This window comes from Ziziphus jujuba, chromosome 1, assembly GCF_031755915.1.
Source record: "Ziziphus jujuba cultivar Dongzao chromosome 1, ASM3175591v1".
Taxonomy (NCBI): domain Eukaryota; kingdom Viridiplantae; phylum Streptophyta; class Magnoliopsida; order Rosales; family Rhamnaceae; genus Ziziphus; species Ziziphus jujuba.
Genome location: NC_083379.1, coordinates 2,765,112 through 2,788,657, shown reverse-complemented (window position 1 = coordinate 2,788,657; position 23,546 = coordinate 2,765,112). Strand labels below are relative to the sequence as shown.

Genomic DNA, 23,546 nt, shown 5'->3' with positions numbered 1-23,546 from the left:
ATTTCCTTATTTTGGGAAAAATTACAAAAATTTTTCGCGGTGAGAGAATTGGAGGTGAATTTATATTAAGAGTCATTTGGGATATAAAACAAAACAAAACTAAACCCAGTTTATGTGTTTGCGTGGTTTGTTTACTTTCGTTTGCAGTTTAAACCAGTTTTTGTGTGTGTGTGTGTGTTTGTGTTTGTGTTGGTGAGTCGAGAGTGAGTGTAGTTTTTTGCGTAGAGAAGACGAGAAATTGGGGTTGCAGGAGGACGACGACGACGAAGACGAAGAAGAAAAGGACAAGATGAGTGTGGATCATGGGAATTTGGATTTGGACTGCCACATTTCACAGCTCATGGATTGCAAACCCTTGTCGGAAGTCCAGGTTTCTTTTCTTCTCTTTCTTTTTCCCGCATTTTCCTCTTCCATTTTTTTTTTTTTTTTAAATTCAGGGATCTAACCTAGGTTTCTTGATTACCCTTGAATTTTTGGTTTTTGCTTCCATTTGGCCCCAAATATATCCTTTTTTTACCTGTTCGGGTACAAAATTTTGTTCTTTCACTTTTCTTTTTGGCCCTAGATTAGATTTAAGCATATGCATTTCGTCGTAGAGTTGAAAAATCTCGCTTCCAGTTCTTGTGACGATTCCATAGTGGTATATGCTGACATTTCTATTAATGTTGTTTTTGTTTCGCAGAAAAAAGAACATATAATTGGTAATGGTAGTCTTTTAACCGTGTTCTTGATTTTTTTTTTTTTTTGGTCTTTTTTAATTACGTAAAATTTCAGTTGGAATGTTGGAATGAGATATGGATATGAAAAACTGTTGGGTGCATGTAGTTAATATACATTAAGGTGTATCCTGACCCCTGTTCCGCGTGCATTTATTACTGCTAAAAAGATGGATAAGATTTTTCCGTGTCTGTGAATGTAGGTTAGAGTTTTATGTGAGAAAGCAAAGGAGATACTCATGGACGAAAGCAATGTTCAGGTACTTTTCTCTCCTTTGCTGTTTTGATTTTCTACATGCTTCTGTGCCATACAAAATATGATAATGTGGTTATTCTCCAAAAAGCTTGCTTCTCTTGGAAAGTTTTGTAAAGATTTGGGTGCATTCTTTTGATTCTATGATGTTGTTACCATGCCTAAATACCCCATTGGAAACGTTCTCTTAATTTTCATATTTGGCACTTTTTTGGAAGGATGTTTTGTGAGGTTGACTGTCTTGGATTCTCAGTGAGTTCACTAATAAGTACAGGGTATACCCATAGGAGTGAAAAGAAAATGATGAACTCTAAGTAAGTTGAGCACACAGTTTGGTAATATGTATGAGATTATGGTTATAGGCTGAGGTCTTAGCTTTTTGTGAGCAACAAAAATTATTTATGAAAAGAGTAAGGTGTCCTGGCAGTGCCATTATGTATTATTATTACATCATTGCAAAGCTGAGTGCACTATCACATAGCATAATGGATTATTACCGGGTTTTGTGGCTAAGTTGTTTTTATTTATACATTTTTATTTTTGAATGCAGCCTGTTAAAAGCCCTGTGACAATTTGTGGTGATATCCATGGGCAATTTCATGACCTTGCTGAACTTTTCCGAATTGGGGGGAAGGTAGTGTTTGCTCTTACTTTGATGATACACATTTGTCATATTGAATCTATGTTTGTGTATTATATGATTAGCAAAAAGGATAATGTGGTATATGTTGTAAAGCTTTGCCACTAACTATATAAATATTTTCCAGCCAATTTTGGAATATTTTTTTTAGGAAGTGATTCTTATACAAAAGTGCTTTTTTATGAATCACTTTTTAACAATTTTTATCATCAAAGAAAGCTAAATAGCAGTGATAAGCAAATGCACTAGAAAACACTTTTTCCTTAAAGCTGCTTTAAACAATACCAGAAGCACTCCCAAACATGTTTTAAGTCATTAATTCTGAATGGTGCACATCATACTTGTAATAGCTCTTTTATGAAATTTATAATTACCTTTGTTCTTATGTCTTGACAGTGTCCAGATTCCAATTACTTGTTTATGGGAGATTATGTAGACCGTGGGTATTATTCTGTTGAAACTGTGACAGTAAGTTTCTGGCTGAACCATTTGCATTCATTATTTAGCACAATATCACTCAGATCGTCTGTATTATGGTAATAGTAATTGACTGTTTCATTTTATTCAGCTTTTGGTGGCCCTCAAAGTGCGTTATCCACAAAGAATAACAATTCTTCGTGGAAATCATGAAAGTCGTCAGGTATTCTATTATTAATTTTTCCTCCTTTTGGAACACACCTCGGTATTACTTTTTTTCTTCTCTGAGATATCTAGGACATGTTGGCAATGTTGATTGTGTTAGCTTACAACATATTTTATTTGTTTTATCTGCAGATTACTCAAGTTTATGGTTTTTACGATGAATGCCTGCGGAAGTAAGTGCCATTTGTTCTTGGTTATTTTGGCTTTCATCAGATATGTTATTATATGTTTTATCACTTGTTTAAACCTATAGGCTTTTTTTGAAAATATTTTTGTAAGACTCTCTCTCTCTCTCTCTCTCTCTCTCTCACACACACACACACATATTGTGAGATGAGTTTAATTGGACTTGAACAATTACAAAATTATAACAGCACCAGTCTACTGCAAAATTGTAATCATAATAAGCATAGACAGTGATTTTAAATTCATAAGGTGCTTCAGTTTGTTGCTTTCATCATGTTCTGATAATGAACATGCTATACTCTTATAGTTGGCCTTACAATTTGTCTAATTACAGGTATGGTACTGCTAATGTTTGGAAGATTTTTACTGACCTGTTTGATTATCTTCCATTGACAGCGCTGGTTAGTAGGATCATTTTCCTTTTCTAAACCTTGTGGGCTATTTAGTGCGTAATATTCTTTCAGTTAGTTATTTCGTCTGTCATTTTGAAGTAACTAGTTATTTTCCATTGAATGAAGGACCAATCTATTTTTGTGTACATGTACAAATTGAACAATTGATAAGTTCTATGGATTAAGGTTGAATCGGAAATATTTTGTCTGCATGGTGGGCTGTCTCCATCCATTGAGACCCTTGATAGCATACGGAATTTTGACCGTGTTCAAGAAGTCCCTCATGAAGGACCCATGTGTGATCTCTTATGGTCTGATCCGGATGATCGGTGTGGTTGGGGTATTTCACCCCGTGGTGCTGGATATACTTTTGGCCAAGTAACACTGACTCATCCAGTTTTATTATCTGCTTTTTTCTTATATAACTGGCTTTTCTTCATACTTTTATGCCTTCCTCATCTGTCATCACATTTTTGCAGGACATATCTGAGCAATTCAACCATGCCAACAACCTGAAGCTGATTGCTAGAGCTCATCAGCTGGTTATGGAGGGTTTTAACTGGGGACATGTAAGTACTGTTTTTTTTTTCCAGTGATGAATGCCCCCTTTGATATGTATGGTGTATATGATGGTCTAATTTATTTGTTGACATTGTTTTTTGTCAGGATCAAAAGGTGGTTACCATATTCAGCGCACCCAACTATTGTTATCGCTGTGGGAATATGGCCTCCATTTTGGAAGTTGATGACTGCAGAGGGCATACTTTTATCCAGGTCTCTCTCTCTCTCTCTCTCTCTCTCTCACGAAAACACACACACACACACAAAGGTGTACTGAAAAATTGGAATTTGGTAAAAGGCAGAGTTATGCTTTGTCAGTAACATTTTTGGATGGGCAATGTTTTATACATTCATTGGCAAATATTTATTTTAGTTTGATTGGTGGTAATTTACTAGAAAAACTTTTCACTATTCTTTACCACTACAGTTTGAGCCGGCTCCAAGGAGAGGAGAACCTGATGTAACCCGTAGGACGCCTGATTACTTCTTATAGTGCTGAATTTCCTAAGACATGTTGCGTACTGACTAAGAGAGGTGCTTGAAGCTATTTATAAAGATTAAAGATTTGTTAATATGAAGTTTTGCGCGGTTAGAGGGTGTTGATGGCCCAGAGTACATAGAGCGTGCATTTAACCTAGTTTGGAGCTTTCATAAGTTTCCTGATTATGAGCCGTGAAGCTAGCATCTCTTTGTATCTTTTCTTCCCAGATTTAAGTCATTTTTGTTTTCCAGTTTTGGTTTATTTTATTTATTTTTTCTTTAAATTTTTTTTAATGGATTTTGTTTTTATTCATTAGAATTGTTTTGTCCAATTTATTTATGACCTCAAATGGGGGCCGCCTGTACCAATGGATCCACTTTAGACGGAATTACAGCTTTTTAATTTGATGTTAGGAGGATTTGATCCGTTCCATTCGTCCAATTAATGATTGTTTAGACAATTACATACCTTCACAGTTATGTACGAAATCCAGTTGTGAAATGTTTTTTTTTTTTTTTTTGGGTGAATTAGTTGTGAAATGTTATGATGGAATGCTATCGCTGTATTTTTGTGTTGTAGCAATGAGGATGTCATAGTTAAGGAATTTTGTGCCTAATTTTTTTTTTTTTTATTGGATAAATAATTTCTTCTTTTTAAAGAAGCAAATGTTTTAATTTTGGGTTTCAACCTGTTCGAACCCGTGCCTAAAACATGAAGGAAGGTAGATTTTATTTGGGATTGTATACTAAGATAGAATAGGATAGGATGTATTGGATAAAATTGTTGAACCTTGATTGAAATCTTTCCTCGTGGCATGGTAATGACCATGTAATTGTCTGTTCACAACCAGCAAAACTCCCCTCTAATTATTCAATACAACAATTGTAGCATGTTAGCGGTACAACATCACTTTTTAGTTAAGAGGTTGGTGGTTTTTTTATTTTTATTTATTTTTTTAATGTGTACGCATGTGGGTCATACGAAAAAAAAAAGGGTTTTGTAGAATAATTTAACCTCGATGTGATTTATGTTATTAAATTCATCAAGTCCATAAGGGAATCACTGTTACAAACTTGCAGAAAAGCATACTGATCCTCGTAAAAATCAAAGATCGATAGTGAATAAAAGACCAACTATTTGTTGTTTAGCAAAATAATAAGAGCTTATATCAAACCAATAATAATATGGACTAAAAGTAAAAGCATAAGTTATAAACACATAACAACTGATACAGAACAAGTTTGAAAGCCAAAAACAAAAACAAATGGTTATAATATTGGGTGTCAAATAATTAACTTGGAATGCAATCTCAAATGATACTGCGAGTGAAAAAATTACTAGGAAATTCATGCGTCTATGTGGCCAGAACTTGCTCCAAAGTAGCGGAAATTTGTCTTTGTTTTAATTAATTACAAGTAATACAGAACAAGTTTCAGAATGTAAAGGTCATTTAATACAAAAAACATACATATATATATATATATATATATATATATTTAATTATAAATATAAGCAATAATAATAAAACCCCATGGTTTTTCCTTTCAGGAAAATAGACAAGAAACACAAAACATATAATACCTTAAACAAAAATGAAACGTACTGCGATGGGAATTAACCAAAAGATTATCAGCCTCTGGAAAATACATGCTGAAATCACATATATAATGCACATATATAGAAAAAAAGAAACAAGAAAATCTACATAGTTAGACGTAGGACGGGCTTTTTCTGGGATTCCTTGAGAGAAGAATCACGCTTGAGCTTAATCAGATGGCTTAAAACCTTTGCATAACGACTCACCATTTTCTTGAGCTTCCTTCCTTGCAAACCCTCCTTCTGCTGTGTTGTGATCAGCTGTAGATTCTTCTCTTCTTCTGTGAAGTGTTGGCCAAGGGAACTTCTTCCTTTGCTAATTTCCTCATGACGATCATCACCACCACCAGACTTGATCACCACCACTGCTTTTCCATCACCATTGATGAGTTGCTTCAAGCTCTTATGCCCATTTTCTTCCCCATCAAGAGAGCTCTCTCTTCTTCCTCCTCCCTCTTCTCCTCCATTAAGATCACCTTCCGGAGGACTATATTTTCGATTGGCATCTCGGGTATTCAATGGCTTTCTGGTCCTCTTGGACATGGAAATATCATAATGGAGCTTTTGAGGAATATTGCACTCACTTCCCATATTATTGCAACACAAAAAATTGAGAAGAATGAACCCTACTCCAAAGCAGAGTGAATAAATCTCTTTTTTTTTTTTTTTAATTATTTAAAAAAGAAAAAACAAATAAAATGATAAGAAAGTTAATTAATGATAGCTTTGGAAGAAAAAAAAGTAAGAAAAAGGTAATGAGAGACTGGATTGCTTGTTCATCAAATGAGAGAGTAGTTCAAAGGCATATTAAAAAAAAAGGTAAAATGTCTGCTTTCGGAATGTCTTTCTCACCACCAATAAGATCCTCATCACTACTAGAAGGAAGCTGGTTTTTTGAGTTGAAAAATAGTTCGAGAAGGTAATTATAGATTAGTGGAAGAAGAATTTGGAGCAAGAGGGCGTGGTAGCGGTACCAAACACATTTGTTTATTATATGCTTTAACTACCGTCTGATTTGAATGGTGGTCCAGATGTACGATTGGATATACATGTAGAGTCATGTAATATACTCTCAATTTTTGAGTTGTCATTTTCTCTTAAGAAATTTCCTTTAGATCATTTACATTTGGTAGGTGATTGCATGCTTTCATGTTATATGGTGGATAGTAAATTTCTTTCTAATATTTGTTGCTTTCATATTATATGGTGGAGAGTAAATTTCTTTCTAATATTTGTTTCCTTCTCTCCAGTGTTAATGTCTTCAAAAATTTCCAACCCACTGACCCCTAAACATACAAAAGAAGAAAAGAAAATTTAACGTCTCTATTTTGTTAATTTACGCTAGTGTTTTAATCACTTGGTCAAGAATATGATCCATTGAAAAAATGTAGGGTAGACAACTATGCATGACATATAAATTACAAGATTTAATTTTAAATTGTATGATTATTACCCTGGAGGAGGGATTTCAATCCTCTTTTAGTTTTTGGTTGAGGCAGCATTGCCATCCTAGAGAAAAATGTACTGAAATTTACCAAAAAAAGAAAAAAAGAAAAGGAAAATGTACTGGGTAAAATAAATAAGTAGATTTTAACAAAAAGTGTAAACATGCAGACCGAAAAATAAAAGTTGCAAAGCAAAAGCTGAAAAAGTTTTTTTGATAAAAAAATAAAATAAATAAAGTGGTTGGGCTAAACTTTTTTACATTTTAGTTGGGCCCAATCTTCATTTCATTTCGTTATATTATGAGGCCCATTTTGTAAATTTATTGCCAAAACAATTTTTCAAAATTGGTTAGATTTTAAACTAAATGCAAAGCTTAATATATAAAAGAAATACAATGTGAAAATAGGATTGATTATCTCTAAAATTTTCAGGAATTTTCCATTGGATGTATCTTAAATTGAGAGATTTTTAATTCACAAATATTATCAAATTAGTACATTATTATTGTCATCTCATTCATGTTATAGAAAATTGTAAATAACTTTTTGTAGGTTGAAATTTTTTTTTTGTTTTATGTATTTTTTATTTTTTATTTTTTTTTGGCTGGTGTATTTGTTTTATGTATTTATTCGGTGGGTTTGGATCAATTACACATTACTATGGGACCAATGAAATTGTAACCTATATACAAATCAAAGAACATTTAAGGGCAAGGCAAAAAATTAAAATATATATATATATATATAAAGCATAAAGAAGTGCAAAAGTAAAATAAGAACAGTAATGTTCAATTTTTTCTTCTGTTTTTATTGTTTTTTTGTTTTCCAAAATTATAAAGGTTTTGTATTTCAAAGAAATATCTATATATATATATATATTTGTATTATGTAGAGGTTTTGAAAATAACGACTAGCATATCAAACTGGTGGAAAAAACATGCCAACCCATGTGCATTTCCTTTCTTTTCCTGGGATCTCCATTCCATATCTCCATCTGCACAAAACCCCAAAAACCCCAAAAAGAAACCCTCTCTCTGCCTCTGCAACTATATGAATAGCTCTCTATCTCTCTCTCTCTCCCCTCCTAAATCCTAATCTACTATTATTACAACTACGGCCCCATATCTAGTTTACAATATTTACAATATTCTGCAAACTTCCCAGCTTCCCATTCCTCCCACTTTTAGCATCCAACAAAAAAATATTATAAAATTAATCTCAAAAAAACCAAAAATTCAATCTTTATACTTTTGTGGGCAAATGAACTACAAGCTTCTTGGTCTACACATTCTGTCCTCATTGGCTATGTTGGGGATGAAACCTAGGAATCTGCGCTCTCTCTCTCTTTCTCTTTCTGCAAATCTCTATTCTCTTACAACTCCTCTTGCCTAGTACCTAATGCCCCTATTGCAGATCTCTAAGCTAAGCCTAGCAAAACAACGACAAAAAAAATAAAAATTAAACAAAAGCACACTTATCCTGCTTTTGACACCTGTCTCCTGTGCACTCACCACTGAGAAAGACGATGAATTACCCAGACCCAGTTACTTCCCCAATGCCATCCTTGAGATTCCACAGCCATTTGTCCCATCTCTTCGTTGCTCTTCATTTTCCATACCCATGTGCTCTACTGCCAAAAGAACAGAGCTTGGCTGAACCCTTCTTCTCCAATGGCGTCCCTAACGCCTGGGGTTCTTTCCAAGCTTCTCAACAGTGTCGCCGATAAGGATTTCAAGGTTACCGGAGACCACCGCTCGGCACTCCTCCAGGTTATTGAGATTTTGCCTTCGCTCGGTGAAGGTGATGACGACGATGACCCTTGGAGTAGTAGAGGGTTTTTTCTTAAGGTTTCTGATTCTTTGCATGCTGCTTATGTTTCCATCTCCGACCATGACGTGGATTTGATATATAGCGACAAGATTCAACTGGGTCAGTTCGTTTACGTTACTCGGCTTGATTCGGCGTCTCCGGTTCCGGTGGTTCGTGGCTTGAAGCCTGTTCCAAGAAGACGTCCTAGTCCCTGTGTTGGGAACCCCATTGATTTGGTTTCCAGTGATCTGCTGCAAATTGGTTCGAGGTTTGGTTTTGAGAAGGCTAAGAGTAACGGCGTGAAGAATAATGTTGAGAAGGGTGGTTCCAAGAGACGGGATTTGAATAATGGGAATGGCAAAACCAAGGCTAGGAGCTCTATCTCTGTCTCTGAGGCTATTGTGAAATCGAGATTTGGGTCTTCGGCGACGATTAACAGTAATGGTTCTCCTGCGAAGAAGATGGTGAACGAAGGTTTGGACTTGAGGAGACTGAGCTTGGACTCGGCTAGAAGAGCTTGGAATCATACCCCAACCTCCAACGATACTGCACAAGGAAGTGCTTCGCGTTTCAAATCCAAACAAGTTCTGAGTTTTTCTACTTTTGTCTCTTTCTGTGCCCCCGTTTTTGTTTATAGTTTTGTTAACATGGTGAAATATATATATATATATATGTATGTATGTATACATCTTTAGTTTTCATGGGGCATCTAGTTGTGCTTGTAAACTGAAGCTTCATCTCTGCTAGAACTTGCCTTTTTATAGAATTAAAAAAAAAAAAAAAACGTTTTACATAAGATCAGAGTCTGTATGCTTTGCATTGCACTGTAGGATTAATAGTATGCCCGTCAGTTGGATGTTTTTATTCTTGTGCACGTGGAACTGTTATAATTTATAAACATATTCTCTCCTGGTGCTCTTGAAAGAAAAGAAAAAGATTTTAGTAACATGAATAGAATGGCTGTTTTTTTTCTCTTCTCTCTATAAACTGATATGATTAGTTTTTGGTTGCTGCAGGTGATTTCTGATAAGAAGGCTTCTGTTAAGCATGATTCATCTGTAAAGCGTCCAAGTTTAAGCATTTCATCACCTCTGAAAACCAAAAATGAGACATGTTCTCCAATGTTAATTAACAAGACGCCGAAGAAGGTTGTGAATTCAACATCCGAGCAAACTATTCCTAACAGGCTTGTTAAGGTGGCTTTAAGTTCTAAAACTTGGTCAGAACAGGGGATTTCATGGAATAAGTTCCCACCTGCCATTAATGATCTAGGAAAGGTATGCAATCGTATACAAGACTATAATGCCAGACTTTTAGTCCATGTGGTGGAAAGTTCTTATTCTCTTCTTTGATAACGTGGTCTGTTTCAGCAAGCTGTTCATCATAGAAATGTTGCATTTGTAGCTTCTGTGCGAGCTCTCCAAGAAGCGTCAGCAGCAGAGAGTGTCATACACTGCATGTGGTATGGTTTTTTCTATTATTCTGGTCGTGGTTTTGTTTTTGTTCACTTGCTTATCAAGTTTGAATTTTCGTAAATGAGATAGCGGCTGTGCTTCTTTTTGCTGGTAATTAGTTTATTCAATAGTGCACTGCCTGTATTTTAAAGTTATCAAGATTGGTGTATTTTTACCTGCATATTTAGATTGTCAAATGGATAGAAGGAAACTGGAAGTAATAATTTTGGAAGTAAAGGTTTATCGCTAAGGTTGTTCTCATTCTGTGAAAGAAAAACATAATGAAATAATACAGAACCTCAAGTTAAGGCAGATTAGAGCCCTTTTCACTCGTTGTTGGAAATTTCCCAGAAGTTCTTGTATAATATTTTCCCTTCTCGATTCTATAGGTGATACTGATATTATTGTATGTGAGGTTATATGAGTGCTGATGTACTTTCCTCTTTGTTGCACATGAAATTGGGCTTCTTAACCTGCTTTTGGGGAATGTTAGAAACTGACTTCTTTTCTCTTACTCATGCATGCAACAAAAAATGATTACTAAGTTTCCCTTATTCAGTGTTTTTGCAGAACTTTGTGAGTCCCCCCAGAAAGTCTCTGCAGGATCACTAGTGCAGAAATTTTTGGACCTCAATCAAAGTATGCAGAGTGCAGCAATGGTTGTTGATTCCTTGCTAAACCAAGGGCCTCGTGATGAACAGCATTGGTTAACACCAGATGTGTGTAAAACTTCTTCTAGCAAGAATGCCACATTATGGGTTAAAGCTGCTGTTGAAACTAATCTGTCCAAATTCAATCTATTTAGAATACAGGACAAGGGTGAGGTTCTAAATGGTGAGAAATGCCATTGTGTCATCTTAGAGAATGCATCTGTGGAATCAAAATCTGAGAATTGTTCACCCAAAAGTAAACAAAGTCCTAGGAATCATGGAAGCTCTTCATCAGACTCAAATTCCAAGTCAGCACCATCTTCGTCAAGGAAGTTCCTTTCGACTGCAAGAAAACCAAGTACTGAAAGGGAAAAGTGCTTGAAGGGCAGCAGATTAAAGGAGGCAGCAAGTTTAGCCGAAAAACTTCTTCTGTTGTCTCGAGAATGGTTCTTGAAGTATTTGGAGGACTCACTAAAAATAGGATTCAGGGTGAACAGGGGTGGGGAAGGCTCTGAAATGGCTTGTCTTCTTGGGCAGCTTAAAAGGGTAAATCAGTGGTTGGACAACTTGGTCATGGACCGAATTCAGGAAGATGAGAGGATAGAGGACCTGAGAAAGAAGTTATATCGATTTTTGCTCGAGCACGTTGATTCTGCGGTTGTTTCCGGTAAGTAGATCTATATTTGAACGCTAACAGTAACAACACCCTAAAATATATGCTATCCTAATGCTGACACATTTCAAGTTCTTGGTAGAAAATTTGAACACAATGAATGATCTAACCGTATAAATGATTTATTGTCATTTGATGCTTCTTCATGCTTCTCTTTTCATTTTTGACCACTATGCTTCTTGACTCTTTTCCAGTTCATGAAAATTGATTTGACCACTATGCTTCTTGACTCTTTTCCAGTTCATGAAAATTGATTATCTGACAAATAAAGACGAATCTAACAAAAGCATTTAGTGCAGAGTTCAAATCTGTGTTAGTCTGGCGTTTAAGGAATGGATGATGGAGTATATTATCCAGAAAAAAAAAAAAAAAAAAAGATAAAGAAAAAAAAAAAAAAGGACGTTTCATTCTTCTGATAAACTGTTAGGAATGCAATACCTCTTTCATTTTTTTTGGTAATGGTACAATACCTCTTTACTATTTTGCATCACTGCAAGAAATCACTATTGAGGTGAAAGAAGTTCAATTATATATTTGCAATTTACATTTAATTATTTAAATTCATGAATGGGATTATGGGAACAAATAGTCTCCTTCCTGAACAAATTGCAGCCAATCTTAGTACATTCTGTTTTTGTTTTATGTTGTTTTTTTGTTTTTTTTTTTTTTTTTTTTTTGTATTTTTGTGTCCATTTCATTATGGAATTCGGAGAATTTGTCACTTGGAGTGTGGCTGTTTTATGCCATTACAATTAAGAAAACTCTATTGTACAGTGCATGAATTTAATCAAAGAGCCTGCAAAATTAATAAAATTACAACAGAAGGATGCTATATATGTAGGAAATGTAACTAAGACTGTAGTTTTACATTTTAATAATGAATTATAAAAAGAAAAAAAAGAAAAAAAGAAAAGGAAAAAAAAAAAGCTTGGTATCAGCACTATATACTTTTAGACTAAATAATTAATCAGTTGGTCAAAAGATAAGCAGAAGCTGAATCATTGAAATTAGAATGAGAAGGTGTTTTTTTTAGTGAAGTTGGTGCAGCCTTAGCCAAAGCTTTCATTCCCCTGCAAGATTTCATGTGGGAGTGCATTTTCTCTGGCTTGAATGGCTTCCCGCACTGCCTGCATTAAAAAAGTTCACTCAATTTTAATTAATCAGAAGGATCAAAACTTAATTAATTCACAAATTACATTAATCTATGTATCAATATTGGCAATTCGGCAGAGTTAGCGGGACTACATATTATAATTATTCAATGATTATGACTTACTACTTAAATTTGATAATAAATTAAATAATTTTGTACGATTGTTGTCACAGCCGGATTGCCACTTAACATATTATATTATTATGGTCGCACAACCAAATTTACATTCAAGACAATATAACAAACGAAATTAAGGAAATTAATTTTTGGTAATCCTTTTTCATAAATAGAAACATTTAAATTTAATTGACCAGAATAGAGTAACTTTAAATTTAAAGGAACTATAAAATATAAGTTTGGTATATACGTAACATCAATTTTGTTGTTGTGATTATTATCCAATAGTAGGCATTCACCAAAAAATAAAATAAAATATGGAACTATAAAATATAAGTTTGGTATATACGTAACATCAATTTTGTTGTTGTGATTATTATCAAATAGTAGACATTCACCAAAAAATAAAATAAAATATGATCCAATGGAAGACGTTTATTCAGTCATACAATAAAATATGATCCAATTGAAGACGTTTATTCAGTCATACTCTCAATTGAAATAAATTTTTTAATGCAATATAATTCGTTGGCTCAAAAGGGATTCTAGTATTGATTTTATATACATATATATTATATTAATATAAATATCATAGGGCATATCAAACAGCAATAGTTCAGTCAACGAAATCAGAGAGCAGAAAGTTTTCGTTGCATCCTACACTCTAATATATGTTTTGAGTCTACGACAAAAGTAGCTTTCATCAATCAACTTCAAGAATAAGATATGCAAACGAATAAAAATTTTAAAAAAGCATTTAGTTTTCACTTACGCGCAAATTGGTTCTCGGACTGGTCTGTAAGCAGCAGAAACTGCTTTTTGGTTTGTGGATTCACACTGGCTCTGGCTCTGCTGCTTCTTTGAGTTGTCTTTTTCACCATCACAGCTTTTCCTGCTGTATGTAAAGCAAAAGCTACCCAATATCATTATCTATGTATACAATATATAAATATATTAATTTGGTACATTAAAAGAAGTAAAAATTGTGAATGGATTTGATATTTATAATATACCTTGAACTAGAAGAAGCGCTGGGCTGAGGATGCCAATAAGTTCCAAAAACTCTGGCGGACCCACCCAACTTGTCTCCTTTTAAAATAACATTCTCGCTACTATTTCTCCGTTTGGTTTCATTAGATTTATCGCCACCACCGCGACGGTTCAACATCACCAATACGGTGTCGTTGGTATCCACAGCACCACAGCTCATCAAATTCCTGAATACATATGAGGCTCCGCTTGAATGGCTCTTGCTCTTGGTGAAGGCTGATTTTGATGATGTTGTTGTTGTTGTTGCTGTTGATGATGATGAGGATGAGGATGATGATGATGAATGTGAGGAAGCTGGTGTTCCTTCCATTTGATCTCTGCCATCCATGTTCTTCTTCTTCTTCTTCTTCATCATTTTCTTGTTCATTTCTCGATTGGAATTGAAAGAGAAAGAAGAAGAATGATCCTCTATATTCTTCATGCTTTCATCGGATTCAGTGTCAGTCAAAGTGGACCTGTCTGATCCAAAATGAGGAGATTCTTCGTTGATTTCAGAAGATGTCTTTGTTGGGATTTCGATTTTGGAATCTGGGTATGTTTGAAAATCTTGTTTGGAAGACTTTGGCTGATCAAGTTGTTTATGTTCTTCAACAAGCTCAGTAATGGGGGCCTGTTGTTGTTCTATGTGTACAGGAGAAGCTGCTTTGTTTTCAAGAACATATTGAATGTTTGAAGGAGCATCTGTATTTTACCATTTAAAACCCCACAATCAATTTGGATTGCTACAATAATTAAGTTGACAGAAAATGGATGGTAAAGACTATAAATAATCCAACCCATATTGTCATATATATATATATATATATAAAGATTTTTTTTATATGGTACAAAAATTCCATTGATTAATTTCCAAATTTGTGGAAATACAAATAAGGAATTATAAAAATTGTGATAGAATCAAAAATATGAAACCCAGCAAGGCAGGTCAGGGTGGGGATACTGATGGAAAATCATTACCAAAAGTTGCAGAGATAATCTCGGATCCTTTGAGAACGTATTCATTGTCAGAAATGGGAGTGATTAGGTCGTCATCCAGCAAGTCTTGCCAAACATAACCAGTCTTGTACCTCCTGCATTAATATTAATTCAAATATTTCCATCTACAATATATTCATAAATCACCCAGTGGTTTTATTTGGATGGTAAGAAAAAAACCTTTTATAAGACCAAGCATAAGCTTCCACCATCTCTTTTCCTCGTAAATCAGTAAGCCAGCGCTTAACATCTTTTCATTGTGACATATGGACCCAAAAAAAAAAAAAAAAAAAAAATCAAACTATTAATTGCAATATTATTGTGAAAATGGACATTGTGCGTGTATGTGTATGTGTGTGTATGTATATATGTGTGTGTGTGTGTGTGTGTGTGTGTGCATACCCCGTAGATAAACTCCAGTGCGAGTGAGATGGTGGACTCGAATGAGATGGGGATGATCGACCCGACCCATATGACTGAGGAAGTAGATGATGTGAAGTCTCCTCACTTCACCTCCTGCTTTGGCTTCCATTTCTAATTAACTCACTCTCTCCTTTTTCTTCTAATACTTTTTCTGCGACAACAACATCAAAAAAATAAGACAGTCGACCAGTACTGTTTTCCAGGCAACCAAACACTTCTAATTCCTTAGCAAACAATTCAAATTTATCTTTTATATATATACATATACATATATATATATATATATATATATGCTTGGGAAGCCACGAGAGATCTTTGTCTCTCTGCTGCCGGCCTGCGCTACAAAAAAGCCGAATGAAAACATCGCACATATATACATATATATAGTACTTTCATGTAATTGTTACCTTATTTTAAAGCTTATGATAAAATAATAGAATAATGCAGGCCTGGCATCTATCTACCCTATAAAACTATGGAGAATAAAAAAATATACATTTATTTTGGTAAAAATTATAATAAGCTTTCTCGCAGAAACAAAAAGAGAATCATGGGTTTTCGAGATTACTCTTTCTCAGTTATTTGTTTTTCTTTCTACATACATGCGTTTGTTTTGTATCCTTTTTATATTCTGTTACAGGCTTATAGCAAGTGTAGCTTTGAAACAGTGAAATTAACTAACAGATTGTACGGTATACCCAGCTGAAATTTTGGAGGATGACCCAGATTTGCTCGCACCTATATATGGATTATGCAGAGAGAAAGAGAAAGAAACTTTATCTGATTTTCCGCGATTTAAGTAATGAGCAGATTAATGAAGTTGAACTAGGCTCCCTCAGCTTTTGACCAAAAACGTTTTATTGATCTTTTATAATTTTCTTGGAAAATAAGTAGTCGGAGGAATGGTCCACATGATCAGTCCAATACTAACCATTTTAATTATTTATTCGTTCACTAATTAAGTAAATGAAAGTAAAACTAGTAACTTTATTTTTGGAACTATATACAAGTAGATATCATAACATTTTGGTCTCAAATTAACCATATTTGTACTTTTATGTATGTATGTGAGCCGTTGAAAACAGAGCAATAATATCGGGGTCCGGTGGGCTTTCAGTCATCAAATTAAATTTTTTTTTGTAAAAAAAGTGATAAAATAAAATTTTAAAAAGTTTGTAATAAATATATATAGCAACTTAATTTAATTAGAGAGGGTGTTGGTCAACCAATGCAGCAAGTCAATCAATGAATTGGTTGATTTCGTTAGCTACAATTATTATTGTTATCTAATTTTTTTTTTTTTTTTTGGTACCCTCCAATGTCCCAAACTATATACTAGTATTGTATGTCATTAAAGTTTTTATTTGGTGCTTAACAGAAAAAATAAAATAAAATAAAGTATATTTGGTGGGGATGACTACGACAATTGAATTAAAATTTTTGGTTTGTCAAATCTACATCTAGCTAGAAATCAGAATAGATAACAAGGGAAATAATAAATGCAAAGGTTCAAATGGATTACTTAAAAGATATGCATACGAACAAATTGCAAAGCAGACTTTGGAATTTAGAACAATAAGGGAAGGTATGTACTCTATGTGTATTCAACTCGTTTCTATCTTAATTCCACCACGGCTGAAGACTACTTTGGATTCTTCTAAGAAATTTCTTTGCGTACGTAGTCTCCGACAGACAATCCAATGTCAAATGTTGAGAAAAGGTACAAACAATTTCATCAACGAAAATGATATATCATTTTCTAACTTTGTTCATATATTTTGCCAAGTTACTATTCTAGGTTTTTTTTTTTTTTTTTTGGGTTAATTCTCATATATATATATATATATAGTTTTGCATTTAGTGTAAAAAATAAGCGTTCACATGAGAGCTCAAGGTCTCTGGCTTTCAATCAAATAAAACTGTTGGTTTGAATAGAATATAACCGTTTAAAATTTTTGAATTGAATTTGATTATTTTAAATTTAATGCATATTAAACTAAATTTTATATCTAACTTGTCAAATTTAAAAAAATATGGTTGAGCATCTATATTTATATCTACAAGCATATAATAAGGAATTTAAGGGATTTGAGTAGTTTGTAACATAAGTGTTTTGAATCAATTCCTACATTTCACAAGGGCACTTTCTCTTTATGGATTACATGTCGTATAAAGTATGCTTTTTGATCAAAATGTTGGGTTTTTTTTTCTGTTTTTCTTTAATCAAATTACACAAGAAATAAAAACAAGTAGCTAGGTTCCTAAATTAATCCACCTGCATAAGCTATATGGATAAATGAAAGAGCAATAAAACATGTCAACCTTAACAAGTATACATAAATATATGAAACAATTACATTGGGACCTCATTAATGAAACAGCGCAAAATGAGAAAGAAAAATGATAAGACATGGGAGAGAATTTAAGAGAGGAAAACAAAAAAAATTGATAAAATAAGATGATAATATGTATGATCATTGTATATTCTTACTTTTTCTGCCGACACACCTGCTGGCCAAAGAAAATTAATAGGCTTCCTTCAAATTAGCCATAGCTATTGCATCCGCAGAATTAATAGGCTTCCTTCAAATTATACATTCACATATACAATATTATTCATAGGCCAAAGAGAGAGAAGAACTGTAAATACACACAGACAGACTAATGCTATTTTATATTGGTTGCCAGGTTAATGGCAATAACCAACAAAAAGACCAAAAAAGGAAAAAGAAGTAGGTTAAGAGTAAGAAATCAGGAAGAAGACGAAGATGCCTTTGGTGGAGGGGAGTGTTTGATGTTGAAAATGCAATTATATCTGAAAGGCTACGTACGTACCTATTTTCAGTAGTTGAATTTTTTTTATTTTTTTTATAATCTACGATAATGATAAATGGACCCCACCATATAAATAACAAACCAAAATGCACATGAGGAACTAAATGTACAAATATGGATCAACAGATGATGGTGATTCCTAGCTTTTGATGACCTTAATTTTATTCATAAGCTTCCCATATATAATTTCCTATTCTAATATTAGTTACCATTACCAATTTATGAATGTGTAAATAGAAAAAAACCGTGGTGTAAAAAAAGAAAAATGCTATCTGTTATGTTCACTAAATGAATTTTATATACACAATTTAAATAATTAATATTAAAATATTTATTTTTAAATTAAAAATAATAAAATTTAATATATAAACTAATGATCTTCACCGACCATAATTTATTCTTACCAATGATAATAAATAATAAAATTCGAAAAAAAACAATATACATATCTGTTGGAGTGCTGCTATCCTGTCCAACTTGCGAAAGATCACAGTTGACAATCCAGTACAGTTCAATGTATCAAAAGTACGTCTGTAACGGACAAATTTTGAGATTCAATAAGAAACAATTTCAGTCTTAAGCGCACGAATTAAAATCCCGTTCAATGAAGGACTTCAAAATTATATAATTTATTTTGAGACTAATAACGCTTAAAGCATCGACGTGCAAGTTACGAAAATCAATTATACATCATCTATACTAGCAAGGAACTCTTTGATTACGTAATTTTCTTTCTATAAATATTTAGTGGAACACTTGATTAAAATTTTCTCATTATAGAGAAAGAATGCTGGTCTGGTGCCTTGTATTTTTTTTGTGAGGATGGTTTGGTGTGTTGTTGATTCAGGAACTACGTCCAAACTTTAGCTAGATTATATCAAGCACCGATTGATCTTTTTCATGCATATATGTGTTTTGAAAAAGCAACGAGATTTTTTAACCATCAATTTTACTTTAAGAAGATTATACTTAGTTGTAACATCACAGTTAATTAATTAACTATAATTAATCAATAGCTCTTTTAAGGGAAAATAATCGAGTCCATGATATTTTTTAATATATATTTATCTTTTTTGAAAATCAAAATTCTAGTGAATTCAATGTAAAATTGTCTTAATCAAAGAAATCAAATAGAAATAAAATAAATAAAATTGACACGACATAGTTTCTTCAACCACGTCAATATATGTATAGTTTTTTCAACTACGTCAATATATATATTTCGAAATTCATGGTGATATTCACAATTAAATCAAATAATGCTCCATTTATCTCGTCATGACCTTTTAATTTGCTCAAAGGAACACTTATTTTGCCATAGAAAAATAAAACGTTCCATTTCAAGCAAACTAAATTCAATTGCATACACATAACCACAAAATCACACTCAAAGATGATCACTGTCATGATTCATATGTCTCCCTCTCCGATGAACAAACGGCGCGAATTCCGGCGCTTGGGCCTCCGAAACATCCCATGTCATGCGTCCAATATGCTCCTTCAACTGTCCACCACTTGCAGCCTTCTCATCATCATTATGATCAGATGATGATGATGAAGCACCTCGTTGCACTATGAGAATCGAAGTTTCAGCCATGAAGCTTGAAGACACCAATATATCTCCCAAGGCTCCTAATTCCGGACACTCACCAAGATCCAAAAGTCCTTTCGTGAGAGCCGACATTCTCTTCTTCCCCCTTCCTACGATGAAAAGATCACCTTTATAATCCAGACTCCCAATCATTCTCACCATCTCATCGCCATTACTAACCACATGCTCCACAAACTCCACAGACATCGAATTTCTCGACTTCGTCTTGAATTCCTTGATGTAGTCATCATCAATCTGTTTGTCACGGTCTGTTAGAATATCTTCAATGCCATCTTCATGATCATCATTATCTATAGACCTGTCTATAGCATCTTCACTGCGAACAAACCTGATTACTGTTAAGTCTGTTGTTGAGTTATTAGACATTCTCCATGCATATGCTAAAGCCTCCCTATCATCATCTCCGCCGATGAATACCATGTAAAAATGGCGTCGATCGCCTTCGCCTTCGCAATATTCAAGTGTACTAAGTCCACGATCCACAAATAAAGCGACCGAGCATTGAGCACTGTCCATAACATTCTTGTTAACATCTCCAAAAGGGTTATTAGCATTGTTATCTGTTCCTGCTTCAACAGCAATACCAGTTTGCTTGTGAAACGGGACGATTATGAGGGAGATTGTCTTATCCTCTGCGAGACTGCAAATGTCTTCATGGATTGTGGAGTATGAAGAAACGGCAGTGAGTTCTTGGACTGTGATTCCTCCATCAATTCTGGACTTCAAATTCTCAAATGAATTGATGGTGTGATTTTGAGGTAAGTACTCTTTGTTTACGTCTTCGTCTGGTTGGCATGTATCATGGACAATGAGCATAGCTGCGTGGTGACCGGTGTTTTCGACGAGATGGACGACAGACACATTGATTGGTGTTTCTACTGTTGGATTCGAAGCCTCGATGATGTTAACGAAGCTGCTTATGTTGCGAGGATTGTGTACGCATGTGAGGATTTTAAGCTCCGAAGCGTCTTCTTCTACACTCATTATTGTTCTTCGCTTGTACTTGCCGAATTGTCTACAAGGCTTGTAAAATCTAGCCAAGACTGGACCAACCACAGTAGCCATTACCCAAATTGCACATAACATCACTGTAAAGGCTTCAGAATTCAAAGCCTGATGATAAATTGACATATAGATGAGTTAGTCCATTTCAGGGCCTTATTGGGATAGCTCTTGTCTCTGCTTCTTCTAAGCTTCAATTTCTGTAAAAGAGCTACGTATGATTATTGGTTTTGAATAGAAGCTCTTTTAGGAAATTGTCCTAATAATATTCTCAAAAGTAGCTTATAAGAAGCTATTTCAAACATAACCTCACGAAGATGTTGGTATAATTTGTAAGCGACTAACCAAGTAAGGAAGGGAGAAAAAAATACGTTAAACATACAAACCTTTAGGTCTCGACCAACGCTGATGATAATGAGAGCCAATAAACCTTTGGTATTCATGAGAAATCCGAGAGCTAGACCATCTCGAGGAGACATGCGGTTCAAGCAAACCGAAGCCATGAAAGTGCTAATAATCTTAGTACAAAAAGCCGAGATGAGAATGATGATGTAGGTTATGACAGTAATACTACCAGGGACATTAAATTTGACAGGATCGGTTCTAAGCCCAATAATTAGAAAGAAAAGTGGCATCAAAAGCCCAGATACAAAGTCTTCAACCTTCTCCATAAGTATATTCTTCAGCTCTCCTTTTGGCATAATAACTCCCAACATGAAAGCCCCAAGAATCGATTGGCTACCCAATGAATCCGTGATGAATCCGAAGAAAGGAACCAAAGCCATAACGAAGCATATATGGTACTCACCCAATCTATCAATATCGTTACTAGTTAAGGAAATCAACCATGCAAGAACAGGACGTACAGCACAGAAACACATGGCTACAAAGAATATGGAAGAAACTATGGTAAAAGCTTCACCATCACTGGCCGTGGCGATGGCGACAACGAGAAGAACCCAAGAGAAAAGATCCGTTATAACGGCAGATGAAAGTGCAATTCTTCCAACCTCGGAATGGAGGAGTTTGAGATCCGAAAGGATGCGAGCTAGATCAGGGAAGTTCGTGGTTGCCAATGCAATGCCCCAAAATATTGGACCGTACCTTGGACGAGAACCGTATAGATCATCATTGTCATAGGGTTCATTGTTCATCAACCTATGCAATGCATACCCAACTGGTATCGGAATTAGAAGGCTAACGAGTGCGATGCTCAGAGGCTTTTTACCCGCCCGCATTGCCGGTTTTATATCCACCTCTAATCCAACAAGAAACATGTAATAGATTAAGCTGAGGTTTCCAATTGTCTCCAATGTCAACAAGCTCCTGAAAGGAAATAGATAAAGTGTTCCAACTTTTGAAGAACCAATGAAAGATGGACCCAGAATTACACCACTCTGCAAAAATTAATAATCATATCAATTAATTAATACTCAACAAAAAATGATGAAAATTGTATTCACGAAATGAAAATTAAATTAGATTTATTACAAGAATCTCAGCAGAAATACGAGGTAAGCCTAATGGTCTGAATAGAAGCATGAGTAGGCGATTCATGACAAGGATGGTGACCAATTGTAAGGCGAATAGAGGGAGAGATGAATCCAATGCATTTGCAACCTGCCAGAGACCTGTGTCATGTGTTAACGTTTTGTTGTAACAGATGACCAAGTAATTTGGTGTTTTTCTTTTCTGGCACCAATCAAGGCCCGGTAAGAGCATTGTAGCATTGCATAGAACAGAGTATGCCATGATTTATATATTTATTATATATATATATATATATATATATATGTAGATGCAATTTTTTCTGCTCTATGAAGGTTTCAATTTGTTGGTCATGTACTTTTCTTCTCTTCCACCGTAACCATATGCATTTGCATAGGTTTGTGGTTGAAGAGAAGAAAAGAGAGATCAAACGGAGAGAGAAAAAGCTCTCTAAAGGGAACTTTTTTTTTTTTTTTTTTTCCTTCCGTTTTAAGGACGATATAAAGCCCCATTTCCTTTTATTGGCTTTTTTGGTTAAGATGATCAAGCAGTTTTTTTTAAGCCCTGTATACGGTCGAGCGCTGAAACTTGAAGGCTTTTCTCAAGGATTTTCTTGTTGTCAGTTGTTTCACGAAAATTTCTTAATGTACTTATTGATTTATTTATTATCGAATTTATTTCTTTATTTTTATTTTTATTTTGTCCTTAGTAATTAGGGTTTTCTTTTCTTTTCTTTTCTTTTTCTTTTTCTTTTCATATGGGCATCTAGTATGATGGACTAATGATAAGCTATGAGGCTGTCCCATACGGCCGAGTTCGGTTCTTATTTTAATGCATTCATATCTAATTTTTTTCCTCTCGATCTATGGATACACTGCATCTAAGGAATATTAAAATGGGGGAAAAAAAAAATGAAAGAAGAAAGCTAAAAGCAAAACTTTGATGGACTAAAATCACTCAATTTGTATATTAAAGTTGATTTTCATATTTGTCATTGATGATGATTGCTAATAGAATCATTGCTGTTATTGTATTTAGTAATTAGCTGCATTTGATTATTATTAGTTTTTTATTCTAAAATTTTAATTTTAATTTTTTTTAAAAAAAATTATTTAAATTGTTAAATAATATATGAATTTTATTGATGATAGATACTAATGATGTCAAATAGCAATTTTTTTTTCTTTTTTTGGTGGCTTAGGGAGTACAATATATTTAACACCTAAAAAGAAAGTAAATTTCAACTAGATTTGGTCCTAGCGGTATATTTTTATTGACTTTTACCATTGTTTTACTTTTTAGCATATTCCTGTTGTATTAATTCGTCAGCTATTAATGTCTGGCTTAGTTGGAATCTAAAATCTGGTGATCATAGCAATACTCAAAAGCACTA

At 34.1% G+C, this 23,546-nt stretch overlaps 5 protein-coding genes across 9 annotated transcripts; 2 read left to right on the top strand and 3 right to left on the bottom strand.

Annotated features, from left to right (window-relative positions):
- The first annotated feature begins 50 nt into the window (after positions 1-50).
- Positions 51-4,312, top strand: LOC107433926 (serine/threonine-protein phosphatase PP2A-4 catalytic subunit). Of its 3 annotated transcripts, XM_048467600.2 has the most exons (11): positions 56-370; positions 920-976; positions 1,520-1,603; positions 2,006-2,077; positions 2,178-2,249; positions 2,384-2,424; positions 2,772-2,838; positions 3,016-3,207; positions 3,309-3,398; positions 3,496-3,603; positions 3,818-4,312. In XM_048467600.2, the coding sequence occupies exons 1-11, from the start codon at positions 290-292 to the stop codon at positions 3,881-3,883; spliced, it is 930 nt and encodes a 309-aa protein (XP_048323557.2). In that variant the 5' UTR covers positions 56-289; the 3' UTR covers positions 3,884-4,312. The 3 variants fall into 3 exon arrangements, with proteins under 3 accessions (XP_048323558.2, XP_060669928.1, XP_048323557.2); XM_060813945.1 differs by lacking the exon at positions 3,016-3,207 and having other exon boundaries at positions 54-370; XM_048467601.2 differs by lacking the exons at positions 3,309-3,398; positions 3,496-3,603; positions 3,818-4,312 and having other exon boundaries at positions 51-370; positions 2,956-3,158.
- Positions 4,313-5,387: 1,075 nt separating this feature from the next.
- Positions 5,388-6,326, bottom strand: LOC107434481 (uncharacterized). The gene has a single exon (XM_016045976.4). It carries the CDS (start codon positions 6,056-6,058, stop codon positions 5,573-5,575), a length of 486 nt encoding a protein of 161 aa, XP_015901462.1. The 5' UTR covers positions 6,059-6,326; the 3' UTR covers positions 5,388-5,572.
- A 1,499-nt stretch (positions 6,327-7,825) lies between these two features.
- LOC107434312 (uncharacterized) lies at positions 7,826-11,644 on the top strand. The gene is made up of 4 exons (XM_016045797.4): positions 7,826-9,305; positions 9,738-9,998; positions 10,092-10,183; positions 10,735-11,644. Exons 1-4 carry the CDS (start codon positions 8,583-8,585, stop codon positions 11,498-11,500), a joined length of 1,842 nt encoding a protein of 613 aa, XP_015901283.3. The 5' UTR covers positions 7,826-8,582; the 3' UTR covers positions 11,501-11,644.
- Positions 11,645-12,142: 498 nt separating this feature from the next.
- LOC107433844 (protein SOSEKI 1) lies at positions 12,143-17,947 on the bottom strand. Of its 3 annotated transcripts, none has more exons than XM_048467707.2 (7): positions 17,708-17,947; positions 15,196-15,367; positions 14,974-15,043; positions 14,776-14,888; positions 13,782-14,499; positions 13,541-13,663; positions 12,143-12,621 (listed from the first exon to the last, which is right to left on the bottom strand). In XM_048467707.2, the coding sequence occupies exons 2-7, from the start codon at positions 15,323-15,325 to the stop codon at positions 12,579-12,581; spliced, it is 1,197 nt and encodes a 398-aa protein (XP_048323664.2). In that variant the 5' UTR covers positions 15,326-15,367; positions 17,708-17,947; the 3' UTR covers positions 12,143-12,578. The 3 variants fall into 3 exon arrangements, with proteins under 3 accessions (XP_048323664.2, XP_048323663.2, XP_048323662.2); XM_048467706.2 differs by having other exon boundaries at positions 12,143-12,625; positions 13,541-13,660; positions 17,708-17,943; XM_048467705.2 differs by having other exon boundaries at positions 12,143-12,625; positions 17,708-17,940.
- Positions 17,948-19,242: 1,295 nt separating this feature from the next.
- Positions 19,243-22,616, bottom strand: LOC112491831 (cation/H(+) antiporter 15). The gene is made up of 3 exons (XM_048473159.2): positions 22,157-22,616; positions 21,052-22,062; positions 19,243-20,776 (listed from the first exon to the last, which is right to left on the bottom strand). The coding sequence occupies exons 1-3, from the start codon at positions 22,415-22,417 to the stop codon at positions 19,439-19,441; spliced, it is 2,610 nt and encodes an 869-aa protein (XP_048329116.2). The 5' UTR covers positions 22,418-22,616; the 3' UTR covers positions 19,243-19,438.
- Positions 22,617-23,546: the final 930 nt, after the last annotated feature.